Raw genomic sequence first — 15,356 nt, forward strand, 5'->3', positions numbered from 1 at the left:
TCTAAAAAATCAAGAAATATGTGCCAATTTTGAACTTGAAACTTATTTTCAGGCTCCGCAAAACACTGTGGTATCAATTTCCGAGGTTTACATTTCAAGATAGCATCGAATAAAAATTATTTCTACAAAAACCCAAATTACAAGCAAAAAAAACTGGGCCAATTAGACGAAAAAACGGCTAAAAACGGTTATCTATATGTGCCATTCAGTCAAAAACTACTTTTCAAAGTCAAAAAGTCATTATTTAAACACAACGCATGATCAAAAAACTTCTCTCGCTCAGAAAAGATTAGTTCACACGGCAATTTTACTCTTTCGCTTTTAGGTTAAAACGGCGTCTGAACAAATAGTACTTCCGGTAAAAAAAAACCTTAAGAAAACCAATACTCCTCTTCGATTCGTAAAAAGACAGCGTCCCAATACAATTCAAATCCTTTGAATTGTAAAAAACCAAGAGGGCCAATAACAGCCCCAGCTATTGCTGTGCGGCTACTAATAATAAACACTCTCGGAGACAAATGGAACAACGTTGAGAGTTATGTTGGAACATCTTGAAGCTTAGACTCATACGAGCCGTCCTGTTTACAGTAAAAGGCTCAGAAAGAGCATCCTTCAAATTTTGAAGAAACTTTCTCCCAAGTAAGAACTTTTCAAGTTAAGTAATTTTCAATACAGACCTCAGCCCTGCCAGTTTCAACTTGTGAGTTGTAATGTTGGAGCATTGAGGCCACTGAATCCACTATAAGATACGGCTCACACTCGGTCACGTCTTCATTATCCTTCGTGGGAGGGTCATTCGCTGTACTGCTGCGAGACCGCTCTAGCATAATAAATAACATTAAAACATGAGGTTCATGAAATCATCCGATACATATTTGTCAACAGAACAAACTTTGTATAGAAGCTAATCAGGTTGAACTATGGTACCAACGTCGTCAAGTTATGTTGATCGATACCATCAAAAGCTTGCCACCAAACATTACGGTTCCATAGCTCAGTCGGTTAGAGCATCGTGCTAATAACGCGAGGGTCGAGAGTTCGAGCCTCTCTGGGACCATGTTTTGTTCTCTTATAAAAAAAACCGATGTTTTTTTGTAACTAGTATGCCTGTAAAGGCATTCTAAGAGCTCAACAGAAGACAGTAAAAACATTGTCAGAACGCAGGAGATCTTTCATAATTTTAATTATTCAATGTTATGGTCAACTGAAAACTGATAATTGGTATAAAACAGGATTGATAACTTGTGGGATCTTTCCTGGTACTCCCACCACCAAAAATCCATAGTGGGGGTGGAACAAAAAAGATCCAATTTGTACGTAAAGCAAACAGCACAAAAACGATACATCCGGAAAACAATGAAACGCTGTATCGATAGCATAAGAACAGTCCCGTACAGGTCAGTTGCAACCAACTGAAAAAGAAAAATGCAGGAAAGGAACTATATTTTGATATATTCATCGCTAAAACATGACAAACTTTCACCTCAAATACGACATACTGTAGTCTTTATAATTCGTGATGTAACTGGGGAGTAAAAAAACACAAACCGACTAACGTCGGATGAATTGCTCTCGAACAACAGGCGAGGTCAAATTAATTTTGGGGTGTAGCTGAGAAATTTTTTATGCGTGCAAAAACTCTGATTTCTAGGATTGCAGACTGCCATCGTTACATTAGGCTGCAATTACTTTGATCCTCAACCGCTCACAATCGCTTTTAAATAGCAACAAACAAACATAGCTGGCAGATTGCCAGCAAATAGCCGCAATAGTTTCGTAGATCTGCAGTCTCAAAGATATTAAAAGAAACAGACCAAAAAAGGAGCTTCTTTTTTATTAAAAGATGAGATGTTATTTTGATTAAGAATCTGTAGAACTTATTGCTGCTTATTAGGTCCTCTAAAATAACCTTCAATTAGAGTGACACGCACTCACTTGACCCTACCTCTTTGAGTTGAAGTCAATTTCAGAGCGAGGAAGTCATTTTTGAGAGTGAGGTAAGTCACGTATGACCAAACGCTTAATCACGAAAACGAACAAAACACTCTATCCACTAAAAGTGAAAAATGACGTCACGCACTCATTGCAGTGGTAATTATATGAACGAATGAACAACAAGCAGATTTGAAATGATTGACGTCATATGGTCGTGACAAAAATCTTGACGAAGAAAAAAAAAACAGCAGGACAACTCCTGAATAACAATCCAAAGAATTGACTATACTAAAGTCCTTAAGACAAATCTTACAACAGCATCAATAAAAGAGAGTCCCCAAATCTCTTTACCCCATATGCGCAAAAATGGACGAAAAAACCAAAAACCAATTGGACTAATTCTTTTTCCAAGATTTAATGCTATAAGAAACCCTAAAAATAAGTGACTGATAATGTTGACTCTATGCGCCCTCAGAATGAGTAAATATTACAGCAACCATGCGGGAATCAATGACAGACACAGCAAAAAACAGATTAAACTGAAGAAAATTAGCAAAAATCAAACTTTGAAAACCAGTGGCGCAAACTAAGAGAACCTCATGACTACAACCGAAAACATTAAAAGCATTATCATAAAGCTTTGAAAGCAATGAAACACTTTTCACTGGAACTAAAATTACGCCGCAAAAGAGGTCAATAAAAATTTATTGTTCTTCTTAAAACTCAGTGAAAAGACAACAAAAACAAAGTACAACAAAAAATTTTTAAAAATTCATAAAAAACTTGGGAATATGAAAAGCATGTACGAGTCAAAGAAACAGTATTTAAAAGTAAAACAATTAGTTCGTTTGATTTAGTAATCCTTAGAAACCGATGAGGCTTGTCATTTGGGAGACTAAGAGATAACAATACAAAGTAGGCAAAAAAACTACCAAACCTCAAAAATTTGACAATAATTCTTGGAAAGATTGAAAGTCGCAGTCATAGAAAAAATTATTTTTGAACTGAAACAATTGAATCGATCAATTAAAAAGTTGATATTAGCAACCTATGAGACCTATCCCTAGTGAAATAAAACGATGACCAAAAAGTACAACAAATAAGCTCAAAACAGCCACTAGCCATTAACTCAAACACCTAATTAGTTTCATTTATGAGGAATTAGCAAGCAATGACACTGTCATTAATAATACTAGGTTGATAAGATAACAGATAATACTTAAAGGGGGGCGAACATCAAATTTTCAATAACATTTTACAACAAATAGTGTATAAGTTTGAAAAAGCATTAGCTGTCCGTCAATGAGCTCAATTAATTTCAAAAAGGCGACATTAGAAAACACATGTATCATATTATTAGCACTCAAGAGAAGAAACACTGAAAACAGTAGTCAAATTTCCGCACGTGAAAAATTTGCTTTCAAAAACTAAAAATATGTCCAACTTCACTCCACTTCAGAGGTATTTTGGAAAAAAATTACGCTTCACACCTAATCGCTTTTTCGGTCTCGTTACCACTCCAGCGTGATTAAAATCACCACTTTAATTTGACTTCTCAACGACGACTTCTCACTGCGAAAAAGTCGAAAAAAGTGTAAAAAGATCTTTAAGACAGCACCCAAAACAATCCAAATTCTTTGGATTGTAAAAAGCCAAGAGAAGGCCAATAATAGCCTCCACTATCTCTTTATGGCTAATAATGAGAGCAATTGCGATCCCTCAAAAATGAACTAAAGTGTAAAACTAAACTGAAGAAAATCAAACTTTGAAAACCAGTGGTGCAAACTACGAGAACCTCACAACTATAACCGAAAACCTTAACCAAAGCATATCATAAAATTTTGAAAGCAATGAAAACTGTTCACAGTTACTAAAATTTCGCCGCAATAGAAGGTCAATAAAAACTTATTATTCTTAAAACTCAGTGAAGAGACAACAACAAAAAAACATACCCGGCAGATTGCCTGAAAATAGCCGCCGTTGATTCCAATAAGCATGATTGGGATTGAAAGAATAGAAGATATTGAAAAAAAAAGATTTTTGTACAAAAACATTTTTTAAGTCCGATTTATTTTGATGGCATTTCGTAGTTGAACATAACGTACTTCTGTTTCTTAGGGAGTGGCTACAGGGGCTACTATCAATACCAATAAGCATTAGAGATGGTAAATAAGACTTATAGGAACGACGTTCAAATAGCGGGCATCTAAAATTGGGCTTTATGTGTTTATCCCGTTTCTACTTTTGAATTGAATTTATACTGACTCTCTTCATTTTGAATTGCTTTGCTGAGCAACTGATGTTCAAAATCACTTTTAGTAGAATGAGAGAAGAGAGAAACTAGCCTAGAGAAGTCAAAAAGATATCACGCAAAATGTTGAAAAAGCGGCAAAATGAGGTAAAGCGAAACATTTTTTTATTCGACGAAGTAAAAAAATAGGAGCGCTATAATAGCCGGCTGAGAAGATGAACAAAACAAATTAGGCAATAAAAACTACCAAACCTCAAAAATTCGGTAATAATTCTTGAAAAGAATGAAAGTCAAAGCCATAGAACGAATTAGCTTTGAACTGAAACAATTGATTTAATCAATTAAAAAGTTGATATTAGCAACCAGGGAGACTGTTCCTAGTGAAATAAAAAAGAAACGATAAGTCAAAAAGTACAACAAATAAGCTCAAAACTAAAAAAAAAATCATTTAAATATGCTCAGAACAAATAGTATCAAAAACTTGAAATTCACTAGCCATAAACTCAAACACCTAATTAATTTCATTTATGGCTCATTAGAAAGCAATTACAATGACATTAATAATACCAGTTTGATCAGACAACGTGAGAATACTAAAAAAAAGGGGGCGAACATCGAATTTTCAATAACATTTTACAAATAGTGTAAAATTTTAAAAAAGCATTAGCTGCCCGTCAAAGAGCTCAATCAATTCCAAATAGGTGACATTAGAAAGCAAATGTATCATATTAATAGCACTCAAGAGAAGAAACACAAAACAGCATTCAAATTTCCGCATGTGAAAAAAATTCTCCTTCAAAAATTAAAAAATTGTCCAACTTCTGACCCTACTTTGAAAGAAGAGGTACTTTGAAAAATCACGCTTGGAACCTAATCGCTTTTTTACCACCCCAGCGCGATTAAAATTACCACTCTAATTTGACTTCTCAATGGCCTCCTCAGCTATCTCTTTGCGGCTATTAATGAGAGCAATTGCGATTCCTCAAAAATGAACAAAAAAGTCACTCAAGAAGTCAGACTGTTCTAGAACGAAAGCGCAAAAACCGTCACGCAAAATATTCCACAGGAAAGACCAGCACGTTTACAAAAAAAGCTCAAAAAAATTTGTTCGAGAACAATTAATAAACAGTAGGTTATTTAAATATGCCCAAAAAATATGACGAGACAATTTTGCTTTCTATATTTACGCCTCCTATTTTTTTAAATATATCACTTATAATCTTTACAGGGATCGTTTCCGTTTGTGCCCCCATTACGTTATGCATCCACCCTTTATAGAGTACGTGTCATAACATGTTAAATCATTATATAAAAAATGGGATTTGTGAACTGGGGGTGCAAATAATATGCACTCACAAAGCTGGGGGAGGGATCACAAACGGTAAAGATCCCTTCGTAGTATTGTATTTAAAAGAAAAAGCTTGAAAGCCCAATTATTCGAAATAAGGTGGAAAAGCTGTTGTTTACAGCAAAAAAATTAGCCTTTTCACAAAAACTTTTGACGATGAGATTAGAAATTTTATATGGATGGATTTGCACTCCAGAAATAGAGATATTGGTCAAGAAGAGTATGAAATAAGTAATACGAAAGGAGGGTGTATATCGCGCAGTTTTCGTATCATTTTGAAATAACGCAAATTACATGCCGGTTTTACGTACACAAAACGCTTATAGCCTTGAAATTCATGCATTTCATGGGAAATGTTCCGAGGCAAAATGTAAAGCTTAAAATTAAGCTTATTATGCAATATTTCAATGAAAAAGTCAGATTAACTCCCTCATGAGGAGATGCAACTTCTGGAAAGATTAAGACCCCCTAATGAAATGATGCAAATTCTGGGCGACAGACCCCCGTCTGAAAAGATGCGATTTCTGGTCGAGATGCCGTCATGAAATAAAACGATGTCAGGGCGACAGTCCCCCTCAAGGAATGATGCGATTTCTGGGCGACCGACCCCGTCATTAAAAGCGATTTCTGGGCAACAGACCCCCCTCCTTTCTCACTACTGATATAGACAGATAAAACAAAGAAACAAACATAGCAGGAAGATTACCGGAATAGCTGCGAAATAGACTTGTGTGCCGTATAATATAGATAGAAACAGATACAAATCTAAACAGAAAAATTGACGCCCCTCAAAAAGCGAGGTAAAAAACTCATCAGCGATAACTTAATAAAGCTTGTTAACATTCATTCGGCAGAAGCCTTTTATTAGGAACCTTTACTGCACATATAAGTTCCCTTGACTTCAAACTACTTCGAATTAAAATTAAGTTTTGAAGTGCAAAAGTCACTTTATTGAGGGAGGTAAGTTACGTATGACCAAAATCTAATCACGCAAATGATCATAACACCTTTGCTAGAGCGACAATGAGAAAAAACGTCACGCAAGCAAACGCCGTTAGTGAGACGAAGAAGTCATTCAGAAAATTTGACTTCCGGTTTGCTCTGAAAACAAATGTCAGACGAAAAAGAGCGTCAGACGACGAAACAAAAAACATAGCCGGTAGAATACCGGAAACGACTCGAATCGTCGTGCAAAATAATTTCTACCCTAAATTGGTAAAAATCAGAACATCGAAAAAAACACTAGAAATAACAGAAACCGTAGACCAATATAACATAAAAAGCATTAAAACTTTTTCAGTTCAGGGGTGTGGGTAGGTGCTGGTGGGGGGGGGGGGTTAGTGGAGTGGGGGGTACGTACGTTGTGGGAGGAGGGGGGAGATGAGGGTTAGGTACGTGAGCGAGGGTAGTTTTTTTGAGGGGGGGCGGTGTAGGTAGCTAAATGGGATCAAATTTTCTCAAAATTGACCTCTTCACCTTGAATTACAGACTGTTAGCCATTGCTATACATTACAAACGAAGCTAATGTTAAAGTCCAATGTTCGAAAACAGAAGTCAACAATCAAAAACGGACGTAAATGCTCGAACAGGAAGAAGTCAAAATTCAAGTCATGAACAAACTTGCTTTCTGCTAAAAAAAACCTGTAGAATCTCAATACTCCTCTTCGAGTCGTAAAAACCAAGAGCACCACAATATAGTTACGCTCAGCTTACAACTTCACAGCTACAATAATAAAGAATTGCAAGCCTATGCTAGAGAATACCAGAAAACGAAGCAAGAAAAGAACAGCAAAAGAAAATGCACAAGTGTCAAATAGAAGAGAAAAATGACAGAAATCTTATTTCTGCAATATTATTTATTTTTATGCAATATTACATTAAAATAACTCAGATTAACTCCCTCATGAAAACCCCTCACGAAGTGATGCAATTTCTGGAAAGATTAAGATCCCCTAAGCAAATGATGCAAATTCTGGGCAACAGATCCCCCTCTGAAGATGTCATTTCTGGGCGACAGAACATGCCATAAAATAATGCGATTTCTGCGCGACACACCCCCTCATGAAATGATGCGATTTTTGGGCGACAACCCCGTCATGAAATGATGCAATTTCTGGGCGGGAGAGACCGTCATGAAATGATGCAGTTTCCGGGCGACAGACCCCGTCATTAAAAAAAAACATTGTAAAAAAGCAAGAACGTAGAATTTTTTCAAAAAGAAAGAACATAGCCAGCAGATTGCCAGAATAGCTACAAAAGAATAGACTTGCGTGCCGTATGATAGAGATAGAAACAGATACAGATATAAGTTGAAAAGTTATCGACGCCGCTCAAAAAGCTATGTAAAAAATTAAACGTCAAATTAATAAAGCTTGCTAAAATTTATTGCGCAGAAGTATTTTCAGTAGGGACCCTTATTACACATATGAGCTCCTTTCACGTTAAACTAATTCAAAATAAACTTAAAATTTAAAGTGCAAAAGTCATTTTATTGAGTGAGGTAAGTCACTTATGATCAAAATCTAATAACGCAAAAAACTTTTACTAGATAGAGTGAGAAATGACGTCACGCGCGAAAAAGCAGTTAGTTAGAGCGAGGAGTCATTCAGAAACATTGATTTTTCAGCTGTGAGATGTGAACAAATGTAAAACGAAAAAAGCGTCAGACGACGATACAAAAAAAAACAGAGCAACGCAATATAGCTCCGCTCAGCTTACAGCTTCGCAGCTATAGAAAACAATGTTGAGTGAGCGAGAGAGACACACATAGTACATAGACAACGGAGCGCAGAGCGTAAGAAGATATGAAGAGAATGATTAAGAGTCAGAAAGACAATGAGTTCACGTGGAAGAACGCAAAAAATTTGAACAACCAAAAGTATCTTTTCACTCAGAATGGAATTCACGCAAGAAAACTTTTTAACCTGATCTTGAGGAACAGAATGGGGAAAAATGAATCAGATTCCGAGCTTCGTTTTTATAAAAAAAAACTGGGCGACAGACACTTTCATGAAATGATGCAATTTCTGGGCGACAACCCCGTCATGAAAGGATGCAATTTCTGGGCAAGAGACCGTCATGAAATGATGCAGTTTCTGGGCGACAGATCCTGCCATAAAATAAAGCGATTTCTGCGCGACACACCCCCTCATGAAATGATGCGATTTTTGGGTGACAACCCCGTCATGAAATGATGCAATTTCTGGGCGAGAGAGACCGTCATGAAATGATGCAGTTTCCGGGCGACAGACCCCGTCATTAAAAAAAACATTGTAAAAAAGCAAGAACGTAGAATTTTTCAAAAAAAAAAGAAAATAGCCAGCAGATTGCCGGAATAGCTGCAAAAGAATAGACTTGCGTGCCGTATGATAGAGATAGAAACAGATACAGATATAAGTTGAAAAAGTTATCGACGCCGCTCAAAAAGCTATGTAAAAAATTAAACGACAAATTAATAAAGCTTGCTAAAATTTATTGCGCAGAAGTCTTTTCACTAGGGACCCTTATTACACATATGAGCTCCTTTGACCTTAAACTAATTCAAAACAAAATTAAAATTTCAAGTGCAAAAGTCATTTTATTGAGTGAGGTAAGTCACTTATGATCAAAATCTAATCACGCAAAAAACATTTGCTATATAGAGTGAGAAATGACGTCACGCGCGCAAAAGCAGTTAGTGAGAGAGAGGAGTCATTCAGAAAATTTTACTTCTCAGCTTTGAGATGTGAACAAATGTAAAACGAAAAAAGCGTCAGACGACGATACAAAAAAAACAGAACAACGCAATATAGCTCCACTCAGCTTACAGCTTCGCAGCTATAGAAAACAATGTTCAGTGAGCGAGAGAGACTTACATAGTAAATAGACAAAGGAGCGCAGAGCGTAAGAAGATAGGAAGAGAATGATTAAGAGTCAGAAAGACAATGAGTTCACGTGGAAGAACGCAAAAAATTTGAACAACCAAAAGTATCTTTTCACTCAGAATGGAATTCACGCAAGAAAACTTTTTAACCTGATCTTGAGGAACAGAATGGGGAAAAATGAATCAGATTCCGAGCTTCGTTTTTATAAAAAAAAACTGGGCGACAAACACTTTCATGAAATGATGCAATTTCTGGGCGACAACCCCGTCATGAAAGGATGCAATTTCTGGGCAAGAGACCGTCATGAAATGATGCAGTTTCTGGGCGACAGATCCTGCCAAAAAATAAAGCGATTTCTGCGCGACACACCCCCTCATGAAATGATGCGATTTTTGGGTGACAACCCCGTCATGAAATGATGCAATTTCTGGGCGAGAGAGACCGTCATGAAATGATGCAGTTTCCGGGCGACAGACCCCGTCATTAAAAAAAAACATTGTAAAAAAGCAAGAACGTAGAATTTTTTCAAAAAAAAAGAATATAGCCAGCAGATTGCCGGAATAGCTGCAAAAGAATAGACTTGCGTGCCGTATGATAGAGATAGAAACAGATACAGATATAAGTTGAAAAAGTTATCGACGCCGCTCAAAAAGCTATGTAAAAAATTAAACGACAAATTAATAAAGCTTGCTAAAATTTATTGCGCAGAAGTCTTTTCACTAGGGACCCTTATTACACATATGAGCTCCTTTGACCTTAAACTAATTCAAAACAAAATTAAAATTTCAAGTGCAAAAGTCATTTTATTGAGTGAGGTAAGTCACTTATGATCAAAATCTAATCACGCAAAAAACATTTGCTATATAGAGTGAGAAATGACGTCACGCGCGCAAAAGCAGTTAGTGAGAGAGAGGAGTCATTCAGAAAATTTTACTTCTCAGCTTTGAGATGTGAACAAATGTAAAACGAAAAAAGCGTCAGACGACGATACAAAAAAAAACAACAACGCAATATAGCTCCACTCAGCTTACAGCTTCGCAGCTATAGAAAACAATGTTCAGTGAGCGAGAGAGACACACATAGTACATAGACAAAGGAGCGCAGAGCGTAAGAAGATAGGAAGAGAATGATTAAGAGTCAGAAAGACAATGAGTTCACGTGGAAGAACGCAAAAAATTTGAACAACCAAAAGTATCTTTTCACTCAGAATGGAATTCACGCAAGAAAACTTTTTAACCTGATCTTGAGGAACAGAATGGGGAAAAATGAATCAGATTCCGAGCTTCGTTTTTATAAAAAAAAACTGGGCGACAGACACTTTCATGAAATGATGCAATTTCTGGGCGACAACCCCGTCATGAAAGGATGCAATTTCTGGGCAAGAGACCGTCATGAAATGATGCAGTTTCTGGGCGACAGATCCTGCCAAAAGATAAAGGGATTTCTGCGCGACACACCCCCTCATGAAATGATGCGATTTTTGGGTGACAACCCCGTCATGAAATGATGCAATTTCTGGGCGAGAGAGACCGTCATGAAATGATGCAGTTTCCGGGGGACAGACTCCGTCATTAAAAAAAAACATTGTAAAAAAGCAAGAACGTAGAATTTTTTCAAAAAAAAGAATATAGCCAGCAGATTGCCGGAATAGCTGCGAAAGAATAGACTTGCGTGCCGTATGATAGAGATAGAAACAGATACAGATATAAGTTGAAAAAGTTATCGACGCCGCTCAAACAGCTATGTAAAAAATTAAACGACAAATTAATAAAGCTTGCTAGAATTTATTGCGCAGAAGTCTTTTCACTAGGGACCCTTATTACACATATGAGCTCCTTTGACCTTAAACTAATTCAAAACAAAATTAAAATTTCAAGTGCAAAAGTCATTTTATTGAGTGAGGTAAGTCACTTATGATCAAAATCTAATCACGCAAAAAACATTTGCTATATAGAGTGAGAAATGACGTCACGCGCGCAAAAGCAGTTAGTGAGAGCGAGGAGTCATTCAGAAAATTTTACTTCTCAGCTTTGAGATGTGAACAAATGTAAAACGAAAAAAGCGTCAGACGACGATACAAAAAAAAACAGAACAACGCAATATAGCTCCACTCAGCTTACAGCTTCGCAGCTATAGAAAACAATGTTCAGTGAGCGAGAGAGACACACATAGTACATAGACAAAGGAGCGCAGAGCGTAGGAAGATAGGAAGAGAATGATTAAGAGTCAGAAAGACAATGAGTTCAAGTGAAAGAACGCAAAAAATTTGAACAACCAAAAGTATCCTTTCACTCAGAATGAAATTCACGCAAGAAAACTTTTTAACCTGATCTTGAGGAACGGAATGGGGAAAAATGAATCAGATGCCGAGCTTCGTTTTTAAATAAAAAAAAACTGGGCGACAGACACTTTCATGAAATGATGCAATTTCTGGGCGACAACCCCGTCATGAAAGGATGCAATTTGTGGGCAAGAGACCGTCATGAAATGATGCAGTTTCTGGACGACAGATCCTGCCATAAAATAATGCGATTTCTGCGCGACACACCCCCTCATGAAATGATGCGATTTTTGGGCGACAACCCCGTCATGAAATGATGCAATTTCTGGGCGAGAGAGACCGTCATGAAATGATGCAGTTTCCGGGCGACAGACCCCGTCATTAAAAAAAAAACATTGTAAAAAAGCAAGAACGTAGAATTTTTTCAAAAAAAAGAACATAGCCAGCAGATTGCCCGAATAGCTGCAAAAGAATAGACTTGCGTGCCGTATGATAGAGATAGAAACAGATACAGATATAAGTTGAAAAAGTTATCGACGCCGCTCAAAAAGCTATGTAAAAAATTAAACGACAAATTAATAAAGCTTGCTAAAATTTATTGCGCAGAAGTCTTTTCACTAGGGACCCTTATTACACATATGAGCTCCTTTGACCTTAAACTAATTCAAAACAAAATTAAAATTTAAAGTGCAAAAGTCATTTCATTGAGTGAGGTACGTCACTTATGATCAAAATCTAATCACGCAAAAAACTTTTGCTATATAGAGTGAGAAATGACGTCACGCGCGCAAAAGCAGTTAGTGAGAGCGAGGAGTCATTCAAAAAATTTGACTTCTCAGCTTGAGATGTGAACAAATGTAAAACGAAAAAAGCGTCAGACGACGATATAAAAAAACAGAACAACGCAATATAGCTCCACTCAGCTTACAGCTTCGCAGCTATAGAAAACAATGTTGAGTGAGCGAGAGAGACACACATAGTACATAGACAAAGGAGCGCAGAGCGTAAGAAGATAGGAAGAGAATGATTAAGAGTCAGAAAGACAATGAGTTCAAGTGAAAGAACGCGAAAAATTTGAACAACCAAAAGTATCCTTTCACTCAGAATGAAAATCACGCAAGAAAAATTTTAACCTGCTCTTGAGGAACGGAATGGGGAAAAATGAATCAGATGCCGAGCTTCGTTTTTATAAAAAAAACTGGGCGACAGACTTTCATGAAACGATGCAATTTATGGGCGAAAACCCCGTCATGAAAGGATGCAATTTCTGGGCAAGAGACCGTCAAGAAATGATGCAGTTTGTGGGCGACAGCCCCGTCATTAAAAAAAACATTGTAAAAAAGCAAGAACGTAGAATTTTTTCAAAAAAGGAAATAGCCAGCAGATTGCCGGAATAGCTGCAAAAGAAGAGAATTGCGTGCCGTATGATAGGGATAGAAACAGATACAGATATAAGTTGAAAAAGTTATCGACGCCGCTCAAAAAGCTACGTAAAAAACTAAACGACAAATTAATCAAGCTTGCTAAAATTTATTGCGCAGAAGTCTTTTCATTAGGGACCCTTATTACACATATGAGCTCCTTTGACATTAAACTAATTCAAAATAAACTTAAAATTTGAAGTGCAAAAGTCATTTTATTGAGTGAGGTAAGTCACTTATGATCAAAATCTAATCACGCAAAAAACTTTTGCTAGATAGAGTGAGAAATGACGTCACGCGCGCAGAAGCAGTTAGTGAGAACGAGGAGTCATTCAGAAAATTTGAGTTTTCAGCTTTGAGCTGTGAACAAATGTAAAACGAAAAAAGAGCGTCAGACGACGATACAAAAAAACAGAGCAACACAAAATAGCTCCGCTCAGCTTACAGGTTCGCAGCTATGGAAAACAATGTTGAGTGAGCGCGAGAGACACACATAGTACATAGACAACGGAGCGCAGAGCGTAAGAAGATATGAAGAGAATGATTAAGAGTCAGAAAGACAATGAGTTCACGTGGAAGAACGCAAAAAATTTGAACAACCAAAAGTATCTTTTCACTCAGAATGGAATTCACGCAAGAAAACTTTTTAACCTGATCTTGAGGAACAGAATGGGGAAAAATGAATCAGATTCCGAGCTTCGTTTTTATAAAAAAAAAAACTGGGCGACAGACACTTTCATGAAATGATGCAATTTCTGGGCGACAACCCCGTCATGAAAGGATGCAATTTCTGGGCAAGAGACCGTCATGAAATGATGCAGTTTCTGGGCGACAGATCCTGCCAAAAAATAAAGCGATTTCTGCGCGACACACCCCCTCATGAAATGATGCGATTTTTGGGTGACAACCCCGTCATGAAATGATGCAATTTCTGGGCGAGAGAGACCGTCATGAAATGATGCAGTTTCCGGGCGACAGACCCCGTCATTAAAAAAAAACATTGTAAAAAAGCAACAACGTAGAATTTTTTCAAAAAAAAAGAATATAGCCAGCAGATTGCCGGAATAGCTGCAAAAGAAGAGAATTGCGTGCCGTATGATAGGGATAGAAACAGATACAGATATAAGTTGAAAAAGTTATCGACGCCGCTCAAAAAGCTACGTAAAAAACTAAACGACAAATTAATCAAGCTTGCTAAAATTTATTGCGCAGAAGTCTTTTCACTAGGGACCCTTTTTACACATATGAGCTCCTTTGACCTCAAACTAATTCAAAACAAAATTAAAATTTAAAGTGCAAAAGTCATTTCATTGAGTGAGGTACGTCACTTATGATCAAAATCTAATCACGCAAAAAACTTTTGCTATATAGAGTGAGAAATGACGTCACGCGCGCAAAAGCAGTTAGTGAGAGCGAGGAGTCATTCAAAAAATTTGACTTCTCAGCTTGAGATGTGAACAAATGTAAAACGAAAAAAGCGTCAGACGACGATATAAAAAAACAGAACAACGCAATATAGCTCCACTCAGCTTACAGCTTCGCAGCTATAGAAAACAATGTTGAGTGAGCGAGAGAGACACACATAGTACATAGACAAAGGAGCGCAGAGCGTAAGAAGATAGGAAGAGAATGATTAAGAGTCAGAAAGACAATGAGTTCAAGTGAAAGAACGCGAAAAATTTGAACAACCAAAAGTATCCTTTCACTCAGAATGAAAATCACGCAAGAAAAATTTTAACCTGCTCTTGAGGAACGGAATGGGGAAAAATGAATCAGATGCCGAGCTTCGTTTTTATAAAAAAAACTGGGCGACAGACTTTCATGAAACGATGCAATTTATGGGCGAAAACCCCGTCATGAAAGGATGCAATTTCTGGGCAAGAGACCGTCAAGAAATGATGCAGTTTGTGGGCGACAGCCCCGTCATTAAAAAAAACATTGTAAAAAAGCAAGAACGTAGAATTTTTTCAAAAAAGGAAATAGCCAGCAGATTGCCGGAATAGCTGCAAAAGAAGAGAATTGCGTGCCGTATGATAGGGATAGAAACAGATACAGATATAAGTTGAAAAAGTTATCGACGCCGCTCAAAAAGCTACGTAAAAAACTAAACGACAAATTAATCAAGCTTGCTAAAATTTATTGCGCAGAAGTCTTTTCATTAGGGACCCTTATTACACATATGAGCTCCTTTGACATTAAACTAATTCAAAATAAACTTAAAATTTGAAGTGCAAAAGTCATTTTATTGAGTGAGGTA

General features: G+C 37.0%; 1 protein-coding gene and 1 non-coding gene across 2 annotated transcripts in view; one reads left to right on the top strand and one right to left on the bottom strand.

The window, feature by feature from the left end:
* Positions 1–15,356, bottom strand: part of LOC142350893 (uncharacterized) — a 125,096-nt gene that overhangs the window by 84,881 nt on the left and 24,859 nt on the right. Inside the window, exon 10 of the mRNA XM_075402896.1 lies at positions 678–820. Coding sequence (XP_075259011.1) covers positions 678–820 — 143 coding nt within the window. The remainder of the gene's footprint in view (positions 1–677; positions 821–15,356) is intronic.
* On the top strand, positions 984–1,057 carry Trnai-aau (transfer RNA isoleucine (anticodon AAU)). Its single transcript has one exon. It is a non-coding gene; the product is annotated as a tRNA-Ile (tRNA).

The sequence above is a fragment of the Convolutriloba macropyga genome, chromosome 12 (assembly GCF_964194025.1).
Source record: "Convolutriloba macropyga chromosome 12, txConMacr16.3, whole genome shotgun sequence".
In the NCBI taxonomy this organism is placed as follows: Eukaryota; Metazoa; Xenacoelomorpha; order Acoela; family Convolutidae; genus Convolutriloba; species Convolutriloba macropyga.